At 41.9% G+C, this 21,955-nt stretch overlaps 1 protein-coding gene across 6 annotated transcripts in view; it reads right to left on the bottom strand.

Moving 5' to 3' along the window:
• Window positions 1-1,902: 1,902 nt before the first annotated feature.
• Window positions 1,903-21,955, bottom strand: part of AMOTL1 (angiomotin like 1) — a 140,133-nt gene continuing 120,080 nt past the window's right edge. For 5 of the 6 annotated variants that reach the window (XM_078852313.1, XM_073337507.2, XM_073337534.2 and 2 more), the window contains 5 exons: window positions 18,445-18,635; window positions 15,835-15,960; window positions 10,014-10,240; window positions 8,935-9,207; window positions 1,903-7,106 (listed from right to left, as the gene is read on the bottom strand). In XM_078852313.1, the coding sequence (XP_078708439.1) occupies window positions 7,000-7,106; window positions 8,935-9,207; window positions 10,014-10,240; window positions 15,835-15,960; window positions 18,445-18,635 (924 nt within the window). In that variant the 3' untranslated portion in view covers window positions 1,903-6,999. Of the gene's footprint in view, window positions 7,107-8,934; window positions 9,208-9,239; window positions 10,241-15,834; window positions 15,961-18,444; window positions 18,636-21,955 lie in introns of those variants that run through there. The other variant, XM_078852303.1, reaches the window with a different exon arrangement.

Genomic DNA, 21,955 nt, shown 5'->3' with positions numbered 1-21,955 from the left:
CTGGCCCTTTTGTAGCCTGAGAGTGTGGTGTAGTCTAAGCTAGTTTCACTTGCCTGCAAAGCCATGGTTTAAGGGATGGATTACCATTAATACAGAACAGAAATGATGCCAACTGCTCTTCTTGTACTGGGCTTACCAGTGGATGTAATGCTGCTGCTCATTAGTCCTCGTTTTCCCTGCTTGCTGTCTGATGGAAGCGCTTCCCAAGATAGGAGAGCTGCAGCGCAAGCCACTGTTGTAACAGCAGCCCTGCATCCTAAATAGCGTGTTTTTGCAATGAGAGCCAACTGTCTGGTAAAGTGGGAAGGATGGGTTTAAGGCAAGCTTCTAGAAGTTCTGTGGTCACCTAGTCCGTTCCCGCCGGTGCCAGCTTGCTTCTTACACTGGCCACTCTCTCCGTCTGCATTTCTCACACTGAGTTTTAAATATCTTAAGCCATGGTGCTTACGCCATTTCCTGTGGATTCAAGGAGAGGAAATGACTCAGCGCAGTGCAATGGAGGCAGATTCTGAAGCTGTTTATAAATGAAACAATTTCTGACATCTGGGTGAGACAGTGAGTAAACTTCACAAAATTAAGACTGAATGACAGTAGATGTGATTAAATCAAAATATTGAACACAAATTGTTACACCAAGGGAGGACTAACTGGACTCTGAGCTACGGCTTCCTTTTGTAAAAGACGCCTTAATCGGTCATGTTGAGAAGGAACAAGGCAACAAAGAAGCCGTGGAACTGCCGAGCATAGTGAATGCATTGCCGCCAACACCACTTTGTCCTTCTGGGCTTCTTTTCACCTGCAGCTCTTCCAGCCAGTATCACTACTCCCATTTACCACCTGGGGCACAGCAGGTCAGTGGCAAAGATGGGAACAGAACAGGGGACGCCTGACTCACAGCCCAGTGGTGCTATTTTGGTACCTCAGTGATCCTCCTTATTTGGCTGGCAGTTTGGGAAGCTCCTGTGTTTGAAGGCATTCCAAAGTGGGATCAAATCCATTTTGGTCTATAGCTGGACATATTTTTTATTCAGCTTTTCCTACACATTTCCTTCCATTTTTCCCTGGGCTGGTTCATTTCCTAACATGATCTCAAGCCACTCAGCAAAGTCCTAAATCTTGCTACAAAATCCAGGCTCCGGCTTTTTTTTCAAACAACAAACTAGATTCTTCTATGGGCCTGAGCGCGTTACCTAATTTTTTTTTGCTGCTGTTGGCAAAGCCCACCTGAACTAAAAATAGATACAGCTGCTGCATCTTGGAGAGAGTGCTAAGATAGGTGACCCAGCACCTGAAACCTGTGTTGAGTATGTGGGACATGAGACTGCTGCAATGTGTGAAGGATGCCATCCACGCTGGTATCTATGACATCCCTGTGTGTCTTCTGACACATGTTAATTCCAGGGTTGTTTTTTTAAAAACAGGTGCAGGAGAGCCAGGCAGGAATGTGGCAAGCAGCCGGGAAGATACACTTCATGGTTTTCATACCTTACATACACGGAGCTCCTCTGGAGTCGTTTCAGGAATTTTTTAATAGACGCATTCAAGAGCATGTGAGAAGTTAAATTAATTCTCTCTGATCCCATTCTTCACGCTTGCTGGATCGTGGCTAGGTTCCTTTCCTTTATTTGTTTTTACCCTTCGCTTTGCAGGCCTATCTATAAGAGTTTGCCATGTGCAGGGAGTCTGTATTGTCCTTGTCTTTCAGATGAGACACAACCAACTTCCTCTCCACCAGTATGCCATGATGTCAATAGTTTAGGGTTATGAAAAGGGGAAATGATCTGAAGCTAACTGGGGCCATCACTTTCCAGTTTTAGTAACTGGCCTGCAAAAGCATAGAGAATGGTTTAAAAATTTGTGTTTTTTTCATACAGCTAATACATTTCACACTGGAAACTCAAGGAAGGAAACATTTTATACATTTATTATATACAATATTAAGGCACAAGTTTAAGCAGCAAAGAATAGGAAAATCTTTGGCTGACCAACAATATCAATATTTGCCGCAAGTGACATATAATGTTCTTCATTTCCCCACATATGTACAAACACCCCTCCAGCTGTACAACACTGTACACCAACCATTCTATACAACCAACAACAGTAGAAAATGACAATATTTTACAATCAGTTACCAACATCACCTGGAATGGCTACAGCACAATTTCACAAAGCACAATACAAATCAAGCAGTTGGGAAGAACAGTAGAAATGCAGTTACACTGGTTTGCTGAGGCTAGGTGAACTGATTTACTAACAGTAGTACTTTACACATATTGCCACTAATGCTCTAACTTTGGGTAGAGATCCACCGCCTTCCTTGGCGTGAAAACAAAAATTTCACGAGCTCAACAAAACCAGGAAGAATTACCCTCTACGTTTATGTCAGCTGTGAATTCAAAAGCTATCTAAATAAATAGTTTTCTGTAGATGACTAGAATTCTGGGCAGCATCAATTGTAAACACACCTTTGGGTATTGCAACTGGAGGGATTGATGCTTAAAGAAATGCTGGAAATATATATAAAGAGAGAGGGAGAGCTGTATTCTAAGTGACCAAAAGAAGCAAAGTTATACCGCTAGCAGATATAATTGTGTGAAAACAACACCATCATGCACGTTAATAGAACACCGTTTTTGCTGGATGACTAGTTGTATATATGTACAGCATATATTAAATAGCTCTGCTTGAAAGGAAATCGTATAGCTAGCAATAAAATACTGAACAAACAAAAGGATTACAAAGCTTTTGTGTATCCTTATTCCTTAGAAAAGATCCAAGGTCCATTTGGTGAAATATTTATCACTAGTAGTTTTATTTTTACTCCCTTGTCTCTCTGCTGATCCATGCCTGATTAAGGGTGTGATCTTGCCACACCTGTTCACTTGAGTAAGGACTACTGACGTGAATCAAGGTTGTAGGATCAAGACTGTATGAAGGACAGATAGAAGCCATATGTCGAATGCATATCCTCTTAAAACATTTAAATTAACAAAGTGAGGAAAAAGAATTACTGTTACAATGCATATTAAATTGCGTAACATCTTCCAAAGTGTTTATGCATTTGCTTTGCAAGGCAAAGCTGCTAATACTTAAAAACATACCCTATTTTAACAAGTGCAAAAATTAAAGAGAGGGAGATGCTGACATATGAATATTTCTATGTATAGAGAAATATAAGTGCATAGATTTAACAACATTGTTTAGTACAAAAAAAAGCATCGCTTTGCTATGCACTACTCCATGTTGTAGCAGACACATGGCTGGCTTTTGGCACCTGCAGGCCTTCAGAGCACAAGTTTTTAGTGGAAGCAGACTTGAAAGTGGTTGCAGTCTCCACAATCTAGTGGCTGGTAGAAAGAGCTCAGTGTAAGTGTTTGCAAGAGGGTTCCCCTCATAACCTCCTGGGGCCAGCCCTGAACACATGAATGCATCTAAACTTGTGACTTTTGTGACAAAGTCAGGCTGGACAGCTGGAAGAGAGTGGTGGAAGGCAGGTAGATGAGCCCTAGAATGATAAAGGCCCTTTTCCCTCTAAGCTGGAAAGGGGTTACCTCAGGTCCACTAGGGACCCCTGAGCCCAGTTAAGGGCTGCCTGAAACCTGTACAAACCCCTCTACTGGTGAGAGAGGAGGGGGAGAGACTAGCTGCTGCAGGGCTAGTGGCAGCAAGGAGAAAGGACTCCTCCATGGTGGAAGGCTGCTCACCTCCCTACAGGGAAAGCTACCTAACTGCCTGCCTGTTTAGGGGATGAACTGGCACCCCAGGGCCAACAACGTCACCCAACCCCAGAAAGAGGGTAGGAAAAGGTATTCCCCTTTTCTGTGCTGTGAATTTGTGTCCTTTCGTTTGGTGGAGGAGAACTCCTTGGACCTCTGCTGAAGCCTAGCTGGAAAATATTGACAAATAAACCCCCTGGGGGAAGATAAACACTGTCTGGAGTGGGGCTGATTCACTCCAGGTCCGCCTCCACCGGCAGAGGAGCAAGTGCTGAGCCCTGCGAGGCGGAAGAGGTGCCTTGGCACACTTTGAATCTTTGACCACCAGGGCTGCAAAATCACCCTCACCCCCATCTCAAGGCCGTATTAACCCCTAACTTCAGTGGGAAAAGAGAATCCAAAGATTTGGAAAGATTTTTTTTTTAAATGACGAGGAGCGACATCTACCCCCAGCATTTGGAATAAAAGAAGCAAAGTTGTGTGTGTTAGGTTTCATGATGAGGTGTGTCTCCTTAATTACTGCCACACCTTACACCAATGAAAGGTACATTTTAAAATGAGGAATGTTTCATCTTGGGAGAAAACAAGTGGCGAAGAGAGATGGCAGCTCAGCAGAAAACAACCAAATGATTATTAACAATGATGCAGTTAAACTCTAGGAGCCAAGTTCTATATTGCTGAAGTGTCTCAAATCCCATTAACTTGAGGGAGCAAGGAATGTAAGATCAGACCTGAGGGGGGGCGGTGGGGGGGTTATCTTGGGGAGATTTTTTGGGGTTAAAATCACTAAGCACTTATATAGTGCTTTGCATTATCGAAGCACTGTACAAACACCAGCCTTCTCCACAGCCCTGGTAGGAAGGAAAGCATTCCTATCCCCATTTTACAGCTGGGGTCGCTCAGACAGACAAGGCCTGATGCTACACTGCTACACCTCCCATTTTTAGGTCAGTGACTCTGGTGTAAAACTGGAGTAGCGCAGCGATGAATCAGGCCCAGAGAGATTGACTGACTTGCCCAAGGACACACAGCGAGACAGTGGCTGAGCCAAGATTAGCGCATGGCGAATTTCTAGGCTCCCAGTTATTAGAATATGCTGCGTCCCGACCTTTGCCTTCTCACCTTGGGGAGACATTTTCAAAACTTGGGCTCTGCCCAGAAGCCATTTATTTTTTTAGTTTGAACAAATCTCCAGCAGTATTTGAGTGGAAAAAAAAAAGAGTGCTTTTCATAGAGTTCTTTTCTTGTGAGCAGCCCCACAACCAAAGTGATGAAAAGGTGAATTCCAGCCCCCATCAAGGAACTCTGCATACATAGTCCTGTTCCACGAAAACATGTTTTGATTTGACCAAATTCTCGCTGAATCATGGAGGATGAAATTCACCCTTGTGCAGAGAGCCAGGACAAGGATATTTTTACATAGAACAGGTTCCACTTTTGTCCCATTTAAGCCTTATTGGGAAGCTTTAAGTGGGGCATAGGTCTTGTGCAGGCTCCTCTGCATGGGGGGGTGAATGCAACTTCTAAGGAATGATCATTTAGACAGCAATGGTTGTGCATGTGTACATATACAGACTCACCACCAAAATATCCCTCGGGGACCCTAACCTGGTGACCTTAGAAATGTTAAATCTTCCATCTCTCAACACACATTCACGTGTGTCACAATTAAAATTTGAGCCCAGTCCTGTAACCTTGACTCGGGTGAGGCACGCCTACTTATATAAGGGCTGCAGGATTGGTCCCTTTAAGATCAGGAAAAAAGGATTAGGAGAATTTCCGTGCATGTTCAGAAACATCCTTTCTCATTTACACAACCAGGCTGTCTTTTAAAATGTCTTTGAATGTAAACATCCCAGTCAGGCAGCTAGGAAGTGCTGTAGAAATCTTACCAACAAACTGAACCATGCTAAGCAGTTGTGCAAATTAACTCCTGCAGTGCCATGTGCAGTGGAAATCCATTTTTAAGTGAGAACGTTTATTATTTCTCATCCCAAGTGTATTGACTAATTTATTATTGTTATTTAATATACACCCAAGGGCCTGATTCTGATCTCAATTGCAAGCAGCAAACCTGGATGAATTAGGCTGAAATCAGTCAATGATCTCCACATTCCTCTCAAACCTCTACAGTAACTGGCCCCAAACACTGTAGTAACCCTGGCCTGAAATGCTGCCTGCCATTGCATGCTCAAATTCACCCTGGGTCACAATAGGAGGGTAGAATTTGCCCCACTGACAATGCTGAAGCAGTTTGGACAGAAACTGCAGAATACTGTACTATTATTTTAATAAGCCAGAGAATACATCTATAGTGGCACCATGTTGTTCCCTGCGAGGTGCTGAGCATCCTGAATGCCCATTGTCTCCAAGCCCTCAGGAGTAAAAACTTTTAGCACTTGAATGTATGTACAATTTGCTGCTTACACAGCTTTGTGTGTGTGTATTATGTATTAGAGCTGAGGGAATACGCTCAACATTTTCCCCTGAATAGTTACCAAAATTGTAAAAGAAATTGCTTTGACAGGGTTTATGCCCCTTTTACATGCATCTTCTATGCAAATTCTAGCAAAGAAATGCTCCTGGCGACAGTGAATTTTGAGCAAATTTTGAATTTGCAAAACATGAGAATTTGCTTTGGAAACCTGTTCCCAACAGTAGCACTCATCCAATCAGGAAAGACCTATACATCCAACCAAAACAAACCAACCCGGCTTGAAACAAATACTTACAACAAACTGCTTTGTGCTCAATCTACAGACCAAGAATTTTTCACTAAAATAATCTGGTGAACAATTATGAATAATGACTAAATTTGAGAAAAGTGTAAACTTCTCCTGGACAATTCACAAACTCCCACTGACTTCAACAGAGCCAGGATTTCAGTCTCTGTCTTGGTTGTAGCTAGAGAGTAAAATAGAACAGCATTATAGAACACTGTTGTAAATGGTAAAAAGATACGTTTTCTCTACAATAGTAAATGCAGTTCCTATTTCCTTTACCATCTCTTTGTGAATCCATGTTTCCTTATCACCTTCTGTTGTCAGAATATTCCAGCCATTCATGTCCACCTTCAGCATCCTTCATTTCATGTTTACATCTCTTTCTTTTCCCTCTGTCATTCAAAGTCTAATTCATCTCAGCCTCTAGGATCCTTCCAGACTCAATCTTTCTCAGACGTTCTTCAAACTCTTATATTTAGTTTTTAAGATTTGCACAACATTGGCCTCCGTGGACTTAAATGTGTCTGCACAAAATCCTGAGGAAGGTCACTCTTTCCTCAGATGAGGACTTCCATCATGTCGGCATCAGGAAATTCAGGCTTCTGGACCAAACTGCTTACTCGGCCTTTGTTATCAGACAGCTTCCCATGGCTGGGGGAGTTCTCTGTGACAGTGAGGAGAGAGAGAAATCCAGATTCATCAGAAATTCTCAAAAACTAATGCAAACTATTTTGGGGGGAAAATCTCTAACAATACTTTTTTATAATGTAAGGCCAAATTCATCCCTGGGGTAGTGACATCAGAGAGAGTTCCTCTGGTGTTTGCCAGGATGCAACAACTCCTCAGTCACTTATGCCCTCTGAGATAGAATTCTTATTTTTATGTTTCAGTTTTGCAATTTGAAAATATAACTCCTGCCATTTGCAACATCTGAAGTTCTCTGTGGCAAACTGGATTTGCACCAAGAAGGGCTTGGGTGTATTTCATAGTAGAACCTGACCCTGAATTCCTGGTGCACCAAAGGAATCCCACTGACGTTAGTAGGTTAATTAGCTTGCAAAGAATGTAGGATTGGACACAATGTGAATTAAAGGGACATGGTAAAGATAAAAATGACATTTAACAATGTTTCTTCCCCTGTGTTGCTAATAAACACAATAAATGCCTACCTAGATACTGAAACTGCCGTATCACCGTAAGAATCCTCAGATTCTTAAAGCAGAAAGAATCTTTTAGATCATTAAAGCACAGAGAAGTTTAAAAGTTTAATTCATTGTTAATTGAAAATGGGCTTGAACTAAACCCCAGAGCTGAATTTTGGAAAACATACTGGCCAAGATTTTCAAGAGACTTGTGATTTTGGACACCTTGAAGAGGTCTGATTTTTAGAAGGAGGGTGGCTCAGCTTTGCCCCCTTTAAGGTGTCTCAAGTTGGGCATCAAAATCCCAACTTTTAATGAAAAACTGAAATTTGGAAAATGTCAATATGCTGTAGGCTTTACCATTATTTGGGGAAGCTTCTCAAGGCAGCTACTCTGGATCTATAGAGATATAACTGAGTATAGAATCCCTAAATATTTTTAAGTTGTTTTTATTCTTTTTCTTTATCTGTGAAAACAGTTCTACTTGTATAGCATTTTGAAAAATTAGTCCAAGATACTATTGTAATCCATGTATTTTATCTATCTGTCTATTGCCCCCAGCACAAGAGTATCTAAAGGCTGAAAACACAACTTTACATCCATCTTATTTCCTTTCCTGAAGTCTAAATTTAGGGTTTAAATTACTTGACTGCACCTCTTTCAATTAACAGCGACGGAGTTCTTTTCATGGGGAATAAAAGATTGTGTGGGAAACAGTCTTTTTCTAAAATAATGTTTTTAAAACAAATGTCTCCTCTAACTAGGAGTGTATGGAAACAGTCCTCATCCGTCAAAAATCATTTCTAAATCAAATTTCCCTAGTTTTCACACAAAAGTAAACCATTCTGTGTTTTCGGCTCACTTTTCCCACGAGTTTTCATAAAAATATGAAACAAATGATTTCTTCCCCCCCAAAATAGTTTAAACTGGGAAAATTCTCCAAAAAAATGTTTGTCTGAATGTGGGAACAAATGCAGAATGTATCCAAGGAGAGAAATGTTGTGACCAGTTCCAGGATGGAATGTCACTTTTGGCACCACAAATAACTGTACATGCTGAAATTTCCCCCTTCAGCAAATTAATGGAACTTGATGAAAACTGGTAAAAAAAAATCTAAGCTCTGCATAGGAAAGTTTGCAAGGCCAAAGCAGGTGGTTTTGCACACATCTCTCTCTTAAATTTGACTTAAAGAATGCTTTTGATTGTCTTGAGATAATAACCAGCAACAATTTATTCATCCATCTAAGAAGTATTGCCTCTCTATAATTATATTTGTCTCAGGCACCTATATAGCGTGATTCACCATAATATCAATGCACTGATTGTACCATGAAGGTTGGAATCACTTACCTAGTTTATCTCTAGTGCCTTTGGCTCCTGTGTGTCTCAGGGCAGGGCTGTTTGATGGGGTGGTGCTTAACCTTCCCCTGCCTGGGAAAGAAGCAGTGTTTGGCCAGAAAAGCTCAGAGCTTTTGTCAGTCTGAGTGCTGCTGTCTTTGCTGCCTGTTTTAGCATGGGAGGTGCTGACTGGCAACGAGGGGGCTGCACAGGACAAAGAGGGAGGCAGGGGAGGCAGTGCAGGGATTGATGAATGGTCATGATGATCCTTCCCTAACAGCAACCCTAAAAACACAATAATGATCATGTTAGTAAAATCAAAGATGGAGAAGCCCTGCTAGGTCCCCCAGGCCAGCCTCCTTCCAGGGAAGGATTGTTCTCCAGGGCTTTGGTGCAGGGTAGTTTTAAATATATCCACTAATAAGGGGACCACTACTCACCTGGGGAGGCCCCCCCCCGAAAGACAGCCTCCTAGATCTCACTATCAGGAAGAGAGACATCTACCCCCAGCATTTGGAATAAAAGAAGCAAAGTTGTGTGTGTTAGGTTTCATGATCAGGCGTGTCCCCTTAATTACTGCCACACCTTACACCAATGAAAGGTACATTTTAAAATGAGGAATGTTTCATCTTGGGAGAAAACAAGTGGCGAAGCATAAGCTTTCGTAAGCTACAGCTCACTTCATCAGATGCAACGAAAGCTTATGCTCAAATAAATTGGTTAGTCTCTAAGGTACCACAAGTCCTCCTTTTCTTTTTGCGAATACAGACTAACACGGCTGTTACTCTGAAACCTATCCAAAGTGCTGTCTGCTCTCTAGTTTAATGCAACTTTTCCTAGCCCAGAGTAGGTTTGATTCCCATGAAATATGCATACACTGCCTGCATTCCTCTGGGTATGATTGTCAGGCGAGTGCAGCTGTGCCGGAACACACAGGGTGGTGGCTCAAACTGTTTGTGGAAAGTGGCCAATCACACTTTCAAAGCTGACCCTCAAAGTCTTATTCTGGCCACAGACAGATTTTACTTGTTAAGCCGTCCTCTCACTGAAACCCTTTGCACTGCCAATGCCTTGCTCAAATTGGTGCTCACCTATGCTTCCTTTCCAGGTCTTCTCCTCCTTCTTTTCCTCAGCTATCTGATTGCTGGTGAGAGAGGTCTGGCGGGAATGCGCACCCGCTGCTGCAGCGATGGACGGGACCGATCGAGCAGGCCGTAAACTTGTGCTATCTGTTTTCCCAGCATCCTTCCGCAAACGCTGCTGAAGGACCTTGATCATGGCATCTTTCTCAATTATTTTCGCATGCAGATTCTTTATCCTGCCAAAATATGAATGTTCTGCTGACAAAGATGGAAAATAACTTCTAGATCACAGCTATTCCACTGCTGCCTTTTCCCTCTAGTACATTCTCTGCTGCTTTACCCCTTCCAGTTTTAAGCAACTCAAACAATGAAATTTCCACCATTTCCTTTGAGGGCAATTGCACAGCTTAACTGGGCAATATTTCCTGCTATTACAATCTTTTTGTAAGATTAAATAGATTTAAATTAAGCTGATCCATTGATATTACTTCAATAAACTAGCAAGAATAATCTGAAAAATAGTCCTAAAGATGCTGTGGACTGATGGGATCATTCAGGAGCAATTTTCTTTGCCCCAAAATACTTCTGGGCTAAATCCTGAGTTCTTTACTGTGGCAGACTGCCATGGGGGAGTTTTGTCTGAATCAAGGTAGACTGAATTAAATTTGCGTAAAAACCTCAGGAGCTGGCCCTATAATAGATTGAAATAAAGATTTTAATAATTAAATTATCTTGCCCAAATCTCTGAGGGGCCATACCAACTGCCACTGAAATAAATGAAAGAAACTTCCATTGCCTTCAGTGAGCATTGGATTGGGCCCTTAGTTTCTGTTGAAAGCAGTGAAAACAACTAATGGTCTGTGTTTTCCAACTAACTGGAGACCCCAACAGCTTTCTTCTCTAGACCCTGAAAGTGTTTTAAGATGATAAAGAATCAATTATTTGAGAATAGGCTGTGGAAACATGGCGGTGGGGAATTTAAGACTGAATCAAACTGAAAAGGTTTGAACTAACTAATTAAAATGCCAGTCAAATGAAAATCATGTCTTATGAAATATAGCCAAACACAGCAGATGTTTTTTGGGAGGGTTTTAAAAAAGAAATGTCACATATGGTGTAAATAAACACATAAGGGAGGTGGAAACTTTAAGGCTGTCATTTTCAAAATGGAGTGCCTAATTTGCACTTGCAACATAAAATCCTGATCCATCTCTTAAAGAAGTCAATGGCAAAATTCCCACTGATTTCAAGTCCTCTGTGTGTGTGTATGCATGCACGTGTCTATAAGATGAAAAACATAGAACCGGTTAAACTATATTTTTATTTTCTGAAAAAAAATTTGAAGAACATGAAATTTTTTGTCAGAATTTTATTTGGCTTTTTTTTTTGCTTTTCAACAAAACCTGGGAAATATCTGTGAAAACAGAAATTTTCTCAAAAAAATTTGCTGTTTAGTCAAAAAAACATTTTTAATAAAAAAAAGTTTTGATTACAAATTTTTTGAGCAGCTCTAGCAAACAAGTAATTGGACGTGCTACATACATATTTGCATTTGCATGCTCAAAATGGGAAAACTGCATGTGCAAATGGGCACTTGCGTGTGCATAGACAGGTTCTGTACCAACTCCTGCTTTCATAGATTCCATGCCAGGAAGGACCAACTATTTATAAACCGCGATCAAGTCAACCCGTAACCTTCTCTTTCTTAAGGTAAATAGATTGAGTTCCTTGCGTCTATCACTATAAGGCATGTTTTCTAATCCTTTAATCATTCTTGTGGCTTTTCTCTGGACCCTTTCCAATTTATCAACATAGAATCATAGACTTTAAGGTGAGAAGGGACCATTATGATCGTCTAGTCTGACCTCGTGCACAACGCAGGCCATAGCATCTCACCCACCCACTCCTGTAACAAACCTCTAACCTATGTCTGAGCTATAGAAGTCCTCAAATCACCGTTTAAAGACTTCGAGGTGCAGAGAATCCTCCAGCAAGTGACCCGTGCCCCACACTGCAGTGGAAGGCGAAAAACCCCCAGGGCCTCTGCCAATCTGCCCTGGAGGAAAATTCCTTCCTGAGCCCATATATGGCGATCACCTAAACCCTGAGCATGTGAGCAAGACTCACCAGCCAGACACCCAGGAAAGAATTCTCTGGAGTAACTCAGATCCCACCCCATTTAACATCCCATCACAGACCATTGGGGGTATCTACCGCTAATAGTTGAAGATCAATTAATTGACAAAATTAGGCTATCCCATCATATCATCCCTTCCATAAACTTATCAAGCTTAGTGCCCCCACTGCTTCCCTGGGAAGGCTGTTCCAGAACTTCACTCTTCTGACTGTCAGAAACCTTCGTCTAATTTCAAGTCTAAACTTCCTGATAGTCAGTTTATATCCATTCGTTCTTGTGTCCACATTGGTACTGAGTTTAAATAATTCTCCCTCTGTGGTATTTATCCCTCTGATATATTTCTAGACAGCAATCATATCTCCTCTCAGCCTTCTTTTGGTTAGGCTAAACAAGCCAAGCTCTTTGAGTCTCCTTTCATAAGACAAGTTTTCCATTCCTCGGATCATCCTAGTAGCCCTTCTCTGTACCTGTTCCAGTCTGAATTCGTCTTTCTTAAACATGGGAGACCAGAACTGCACACAGTATTCCAGATGAGGTCTCACCAGTGCCTTGTATAATGGTACTAACACCTCCTTATCTCTACTGGAAATACCTCGCCTGATGCATCCCAAGACCACACTAGTTTTTTCACGGCCATATCACACTGGCGGCTCATAGTCATCCTGTGATCAACCAATACTCCAAGGTCCTTCTCCTCCTCTGTTACTTTCAAGTGATGCGTCCCCAGTTTATAACAAAAATTCTGTTATTAATCCCTAAATGCCTGACCTTGCACTTTTCACTATTAAGTTTCATCCTATTACTATTACTCCAGTTTACAAGGTCATCCAGAACTTCCTGTATAATATCCCGGTCCTTCTCTGTATTGGCAATACCTCCCAGTTTTGTGTCATCCGCAAACTTTATTAGCGCACTCCCACTTTTTGTGCCAAGGTCAGTAATAAAAAGATTAAATAAGATTGGTCCCAAAACTGATCCCTGAGGAACTCCACTAGTAACCTCCTTCTAGCCTGACAGTTCACCTTTCAGTGTGACCCGTTGTAGTCTCCCCTTTAACCAGTTCCTTATCCACCTTTCAATTTTCATATTTATCCCCATCTTTTCCAATTTAGCTAATAATTCCCCATGTGGAACCGCATCAAATGCCTTACTGAAATCAAGGTAAATTAGATCCACTGCATTTCCTTTGTCTAAAAAACCTGTTACCTTCTCAAAGAAGGAGATCAGGCTGGTTTGACACGATCTACCTTTTGTAAAACCATGTTGTATTTTGTCCCAATTACCATTGACCTCAATGTCCTTAACTACTTTCTCCTTCAAATTTTTTTCCAAGACCTTGCATACTACAGATGTCAAACTAACAGGCCTGTAGTTACCCGGATCACCTTTTTTTCCTTTCTTAAAAATAGGAACTATGTTAGCAATTCTCCAGTCATATGGTACCACCCCTGAGTTTACAGATTCATTAAAAATTTTTCCTAATGGGCTTGCAATTTCATGTGCCAGTTCCTTTCATATTCTTGGATGAAGATTATCTGGGCCCCCCAATTTAGTCCCATTAAGCTGTTCAAGTATGGCTTCTACCTCGGATGTGGTAATATCTACCTCCATATCCTCATTCCCATTTGTCACCCTACCATTATCCGTAAGCTCCTCATTAGCCTCATTAAAGACTGAGGCAAAGTTTACATATTGGGCCATGCCTAAATTATTCTTAACCTCCCCTCCATCCTCAGTGTTTAGCAGTCTCACTTCTTCTTTCTTTGTTTTCTTCTTATTTATATGGCTATAGAACCTTTTACTATTGGTTTTAATTCCCTTTGCAAGGTCCAACTCTACATGGCTTTTGGCCTTTCTCACTTTATCCCTACATGTTCTGACCTCAATAAGGTAGCTTTCCTTGCTGATCCCTCCCATCTTCCACTCCTTGTAGGCTTTTTGCTTTTTCTTAATCACCTCTCTAAGATGCTTGCTCATCCAGCTTGATCTACAACTCCTGCCTATGAACTTTTCCCCCTTTCTTGGGATGCAGGCTTCTGACAGTTTCTGCAACTTTGATTTGAAGTAATTCCAGGCCTCCTCCACCTTTAGATCCACAAGTTCTTCAGTCCAATCCACTTCCTTAACTAATTTCCTTAATTTTTTAAAGTTAGCTCTTTTGAAATCAAAAACCCTAGTCACAGATCTATTTTTGTTTATCCTTCCATTTAGTTTGAACTGAATTAGCTCATGATCACTCAAACCAAGGCTGTCCCCTACAACCATTTCTTCTATGCGGTCCTCATTACTCACCAAAACCAAATCTAAAATGGCATCCCCTCTTGTTGGTTCAGCAACTACTTGGTGAAGGAATCCATCAGCTATCACATCCTGGAAAATCTGAGCCCTATTATTATTACTAGCATTTGTCCTCCAGTCTATATCTGGGAAGTTAAAGTCTCCCATGATCACACAATTCCCATTAGTATTTACTTCATCAAAAACATTAAAGAGGTCTCTATGCATATCCAGATCAGATCCTAGTAGTCCATAGCACACCCCAAGCACTATCCCAGGGGAGGCTCTAGTAGCTTTCTTCCCCAATGTGATTTTTGCCCAGACAGACTCTGTCTTATCCATTCCATCGCTTCTTATTTCTTTACAGTCTACCTCATCACTGATATACAATGCTGCTCCACCTCCTTTGCCTTTATTTCTGTCTTTCCTAAACAGCACATGCCCTTCAATACCTGTAGTCCAGTCATGACGACTGTTCCACCAGGTTTCTGTTATCCCTATAATATCTGGTTTCTCTTCCTGCACCAGTAGCTCTCGTTCCTCCATTTTGTTACCTAGGCTCCTCGCATTAGTGAACAAACATCTTAATTTTTGCCATTTGGCCTTGCTTATATTCTTTACCCGATTAGGCACAGACATTCTACCGCCAGTATCACCTATTAGACTGGTATGTACACTGCCCTTCCTCCTTATGTCCATTCTCCTACCCACGACTGTATCCTTTCTTACTTCGTTTTCTTCCCTCTCAATGTTAAAATCCGGTGTGGAGATTACCTGGACATCTCCCAACCATCTCCTGCAGATTCCTAGTTTAAAGCTCTCTTGACCAGTTGTAACATCCTCCATCCTAGAAGTCTATTTCCCTCCTTACTCAGGTGAAATCCATCCCCATACTTGTGTATGCATTTTTGTGTGGGTTCAACTTCAGGTGTTCATTTTTGAAGGTTTGTCCCTACATGCCATGGTACCTTTCATATAACTCAGAGAGATATCAGATACATGCACACACCTTTTTGGTTGGGCAGCAATGAAGTCATATTTAAAGCATTGGCTACTAGAGAGTCTTGCTTTAAAAAGTCAGAATTTTGAGTGAGATCATGCAAGCTCATGCCAACCTCCTTTTTCTAGTAAGGAAGCCATCCATTTTTAAGGTCTCTCTTTGATGTAAAGAAGGTTTAAATCCAGGGAGGGGAGGAGGCAGAACCTAATCCCTGTCTTTTAATAGCTGAAGAGTGAAATGACTAGAAGACAAACTGAAGCAAAATCCCTCTTTTTAGAATGGGCCTATTGGCATGCAAAGGGCTAAATGACGCATGGGCTAGCTTATCCAAGGATCCAAGCGGTTAGGACGCTATGGATCTCAAGATAAGACCTTTAGCACAAATCCCGCAGTAAGTATTTAAAGCTGTCCTTTACGTGTATTCCATGTCCTGACACCTCCGATTGGCTTGAACAATCTCCTCCTCTTCCTGCCATATTCGAACCTCCAGGGAGTTCTCGTTGTAGCTGCCATTCCGCGAGTGGTTAATGACTGAGGTATCCCTAGCAACACAAGACACAGCCACACCTTTTAGTGTCACTTGGTTCAATAAAAGGCCTCTTTTGATACAAACAGGTATGCAACTGTTTTTTCACCATTCACGTTACAATGGAAATCTACAGCTATATTTGGAGGGTGTAACAGTCCAGTGAAATGAGGATTTCTGAAAATACAACAAAAGGTGGGAGGGAACAAATTGGAGGTGAAATCTCATGTTCTAAAATGAATTAAAATTAAAGGACACTGTCAAGATAAAAATAATGGACCAGATCCTCTGCCAGTCTAAAACAGCTCAGCTCTCTTGGGTTCAATGAACCTATGTTGATTTACATCAGTTGAAGACCTGGTCCAGTATATTAAACAATAAATCCTTAGCTGGTGATATAAATAATAAATAAATGAACTGTGGATTGTTTTTAACTCCCCTCAGGTTTCTGAGCCTTTGAAATACACTTGAATCATGTTTCATGTTTTCCTGTACAATCACAAGGGCTAGAAAAAAATTTAAAAAATTAATGAAAGCAGAGATTCTCATGTAATCACTTGGTTCTATGTGCTGGGGCTTTAAGAAAAACACCAAATAATGTGAAGGTTGAAAGAAAATCACAAGAGTCAGCACATTAAATCTAATTTGCTGTTTGCTTCTGCACTTCAATGCTGGATGAGAAAATGAGATAGATCAAGTTAATTTCCTGTTTCAAGTTAAGTTTCACTTTCTGGTTCTCATACACTAACACAAAGCTAGTGTGTTTGGGTTTCCAAAGCCATAGGGGAAAATTTTCAAGAAAACATTTATATAAAGAAAAATATATAATTGATTAAAAAACGTATTTTATGTGAAATTTTGCAAACCTGGGTTTTGTTGTTTTTTATTTTACATTTTTTTATAAAGTCATACCTATGTTTAGGATCTAAAATATTTGATATGGTCCTTTTAATTATGATATTTTAGATGCCAGTACACATCAGTGACAATGCCTTGTATTACCTGTGACAGAAATATTAAAAACCCTATTCTGAAGACACAAACGGCCTGATTTGAAAAGGTGCTGAACACCCATAAGTCTAGCTGAAGTCAACAGGAGTTGTGGGTACTTTGCATTGTGATGGGGTGACTACCCCATGCTCACCTTGCAGGGTTTAATGCAGGACAGATGTGCCAATTAACCCCTTAGGCAGCTGATTAAGGAAGCTCAGCTGGGTCGGAATAGGCAGGGTCTATAAAGGCTAAGAGCTGAAGCAGAAGGGGCTACTGGGAAAAAAGGCAGACACCCCCAGGAGAAAGGGAGGAATGAGTGGAGACTGCAGACACTACCTGGGAAGAGGAAGGAGGTGTTGGAGAACTGGTAGGCCTATGAAGAAACGGGGAACCAACAGTAGGAAGAAGCCCAGGGATAGAGCAGTGAGGCCAGAGAGAGAAGGCCCAGATTGCTAAACTGAGGGTCCCTGGCCTGGAACCTAGAGAAGAGCGTGGGCCTGGGTTCCCCTACCAGCCACTGGGCAAGTGGCACTGAGGCAGTGAGCGAGAGAAGGAGCTAAACCTCCACCGGGAGGGGGGTGGTAACCTGTGACACAGCCACAGGGCCGAGCCATGAAGAGGATGCTGTGAGAGGAGCTCCAGGTGGACAGGGTGACGGTGTGCAAACCATGGATGGGGATCGTCTGCCTCAAGCTAATCCCCAGAGTACCAGAAGGCAGTCAGGCAGTGAGTGGTGCGCCCCATGACATACCTCTCTGAAAATCAAGCCCCCAGTGAATACACTCATTTTTTGGGTAATTAAAATGCCTGGGTCTATGTGAAATACTTGATAGTATCTGGCAGTAAATGGAGGGAAATTCCTTTGTGAGCCCTTAATACTATGGAGAAAAATTCCCTCTCCTCCCCCACACATGCCAAGTACATTAAACCAGGTTTATTAAGGAAAACTTCTGCCTTCCTTTGATGAAACAGTTATAGGTAGGACCCTGAATAAATCACGATTTCCTGGAGGGCATGGAAGTTGTGAAAATATTATAATAAAGGGACTTTAAAATATTTTTTTAAAACGTAGAAGTCTACAGGAAAGTCCATTTCAAGGATGGAATGAATTTTACAAGTAACAATAGTCAATGAATTTTCTGTCCTTGAAACTGATGAACATTATTTGTAAACTTCATTCTGTGCAAACTCCATGAAATTCAATACTTTGCCATTTACACTGTTGTGAATTTTCTAAAAAAAATAATAATAATGATTTACACAGGGCCCTAGCTATAGGACACTGCTGGAGGCTGGTTCACTGGCCTTGATGAACCATTGATCCTGACCCGGAATGGCAAGGCCTCATGGCCTTGCTATAGTGAATGGTCCCATTAACTTCAATGGGACTACATGACTGGATAAACCACGCCAGATTTGTCCCTAAGAAAACACCCACTTCTTTTTACTATACAAAGCCTCATTTGATTGAGTGTATTGCTGACTGCCTAGAACAATATGATCTTACCTTTCTGTTGCCGCTGTGGCTGCTGCATTCATGGCAAAGTGCCTGATTGTGCTCTCCTCTAGATACTTCTGCTCCCACTTGGTCATGTCAGCTTCCAGAGCCAGAATCCTCTCCTCCTTTTCCCGCACTAGCTCCATCAGTGCTGGGGCATTGTGTTCTGGCAGGCTTTCGGCCTGGTAGTTCCCCTGTCTCTGGAGTTGGGGAGAGGGAAACAACGAAAGATATTCAGCCTGCACCAACACGAGAGCTGCAGGCACCTCTTCTACAAAATCTTCTGCAAAACAAACCCAGGGGCTTTCAACCTTTTGGGTGGCCTGTTGCTGAATCAGTAGCCACCCTGGCGATCAGAGCTTAAATAGGGCTCCTTGTCAAAGCGTGACCCAATAGTTATTGCCTACAACCAGTGAGATGCAAGTTTGCTCTAGAAACTGTCCCTAGCAACTCAACAGCATCAGGAAAGCTGATTTATTGCTTAGCAAAGGAGGCAAGGCTACAGATGGCGTGTGTAAAACTTCCAGCTGAAGGTGGGGTCCTCCCCAAGTTCCTGAAGGTGACTGACTGAGGGCTAAAAGATGCTAGAAAGAGGCTAAAAGAACTGGTGGTCCCACCACAGCAAGCACACTCCTCATGGGGTGGAGCAGTCCAGCTCTCCACCGTGGAGTGTTAATACCTCATGGGCTGATTGAGCAGGATGCTCACCCTCGCACATGCGTATACTGCATGGGCTGGTGAAAGAATTGAGCTGCTATCCTGGGCATACATCTGCCCACATAACATACTTGATGGATTGCTGAAAAAGCAATGGAATTGTGAAATAGGCTAGTAGAGACAGCATGTCTGCTGCCTATTACAGCATGCGTGGGAGCTGAAACAGCACACGGACTGCACAGGGTTCTGACTTCTTGTCTCTATGCCCCTTTCCCTTCTTTCCTCAGTTCCTTCAAGTAATCTCCATGCTGTCTGTGCAAGAGATCAGCCTTGTCTGAGAGAGCCTGCTGGTGTCTCTCTCCCTTATTGGTCTGCAATCTTTTTTCAAATCTCTCATCCGCCGTGTCCAGGCTCCTTCATTTTTCTCTCCTCCTGCTGTCTTTTAAGCTAGCATTTTCAAACCTGGCAGCCTCAAGTTAGGGCACCTACATCAGAGGCCAGCTTTTCAGAGGTGCTGAGTACTTGCAAATCCAAATGAAGTCAGTGGGAGTGGAGCGTTCTCAACACGCTTGAAAATCCATCCACTTAAACAGGTACCTAAATATGGATTTGGGTCCACATAGTCAAAGGTACTTAAGCGCCTAACCCCCATTCCTTTCAATGGGAATTAGGTCCTTAAATACCTTTGAGAATCTGGGCCTTGGGGCCTAAAGTTAGAGTTTAGTTAAAGTTTCAAACCTGAGTTTGAAAATGTGCAATGGGATTTTCTAAAGAGCTTAGAGTTGACCTAAGTCTGCTTCCATGGAGTTTTACCAGGGAGTTTTACCCGGGAGTTTTACCAGGGACTTTTGCAGCGCCTACATGGAGCACTTTAAAAAGTCCCACCCTTTGTCTTTTACCTCTCTAATGGCTGCTGTCTTGCACTGCCAAGCAGCTGGGGGGTGCAGTTTGTAGGAAAGGTGCAATGCAAGCAAAGGTTGTGTTCCATTGTTATTACATTTGACAAATGTGCTGGCAGGACTGGCTTTCCAGATGCTCACTGTGGCCATCACATATTCCGTGTGATGCTGAACCAGGCTGACAGAACTAGGGTTCCTGCTGCTCTTCCTGGAATGCAAGGGCATTGTGGGATACTCCAAACCTAGCATTAAAATACCTCTTTTGCTGACTCTTTGTCACACTTCTCTCATGCATGGAGAGAGTGTCCAACATGTGTAGGGGAATCGGAAATAGTTAAATATAACCCAGAAGCAAAGCAATATAGCATGCTAAATTAAATGGCACTTGGCCACTATTATGGGCCATGGCTCTATGCCAATTTACAGCAGCTGGGGATCTGGCCCCATGTATCTACTATGGCTTCTTAAGCACCAGTTTCAGACTGTCCGACTCCCCTAAACATATGAGTTTATAGAGCATTCTTAATACCAGCTACCGTACCTCTACTGCACGTAGCACATTAATGGCACTTCAATAATCAGCATCATCATAAGATACAGAGATCAATCCATGAGTGTGGATAAAGCTTTCTTATGTTATGGAGAACACTGACGTTTGTTTACGCATTATCTCATTTGGCATCATCTTTTGAAATTTCAGAGTTATAAGATAAGCAAAATGGACACAGTGGATGAAAGAACCCGATAGAATAGAAAACTGTTTATCCAAAGCAGGGAAGCTAATGCAGAGGATGGGGAGTTAAAAGTCCTTGGCTCTATTCCTGGTTCTCCCACACGATCTTAGGAGGTGGTTTCTCTAGTGTAGCAGTTCGTGTGTTTATCTAGCATGCAAAAAGTCCCTGGTTTGAAACTGAGCAAAACGCTGGTTTTCAGCTCCCACAGGAACTCTGTATGGAACAGTGAAAGTAAGACCTTAAGCAAATTACTTAACCTCCCTGTACCTAAAATGGGGATAACAATAGTTACCTAATCCATAGGGGATGGTGTGAGAATTAAGGGTTGTAAAGTTCTCTGAGACCTTCAGAGAGTAGACATTATTGAAGAGTTTTATAAAGCATAAGAGTTGCTGCACTTAGTGGCACGTAAGATTGTGTCAGAGACGAGGAAACTATGTTGTGCACACCCCTGTTTGTCAACTTTGCCACATCACAAGCTGCCCAGGGCAAGGCAGGCCCTATGTGATGCATCAACACCATGAACTCAGGGGTTACCATGTAACCTACATTTCCATTCTCTGGAATTCATGTCACAAAATACAACAGCCTCTATTTCTTCGTTTTGGAACCTTTCCTCTTGATGACAGAAAACATGACTTGGGAATGCAGGAGAAGACTTAAGTGAACTTTGGCTTTGGGGTAATACTGACTTTTTTGGAAGAAGTTTTCTGGAACAATCCATTATGGAACAATCCTTTGGGGGCAACTGTTGTGATGCTTCACCAATAAAAACATCAGTTATGCTTCAGATAATGTCAGTCCTGGAAGGTATGACCATATTTTTACAGAGCAATTCCACTCTGTAAAAATTGTACCCTGAAACTCCATGTGTAGAGTGTCTTATTAATTTCAGATCAAAATAAATGCCAACCCCGTAAACTCAACCTGGAATATAAAGTTAAGAGGTCCTTTTTTCCTGGATACATGCATCATCAACAATAAAGACTGGCCATTTGGAATTTAGCTAATAATTCTGTTGATGGTAACTGAGCCAGAATAAAATCCAGCTCATTCTCTCCCAGGTGGACTGGGTCTATAAAGCTCACTGGGGTAAAAAGTAGTAAAAGTCTATTTTATTTGGCATGACTCAATATTCCGTAGATATGACTGTGATACATGGATAGCAGGTGTCATTTTATGGAGTGATGGGACTCACCCCACAGTTACAATTAGAGCTAGTTGTTCATC

The sequence above is a fragment of the Lepidochelys kempii genome, chromosome 1 (assembly GCF_965140285.1).
Source record: "Lepidochelys kempii isolate rLepKem1 chromosome 1, rLepKem1.hap1, whole genome shotgun sequence".
Classification (NCBI taxonomy): domain Eukaryota; kingdom Metazoa; phylum Chordata; order Testudines; family Cheloniidae; genus Lepidochelys; species Lepidochelys kempii.
The sequence above is the reverse complement of the archived record's forward strand: the minus strand, read 5'-3'. Positions and strand labels throughout refer to the sequence as shown.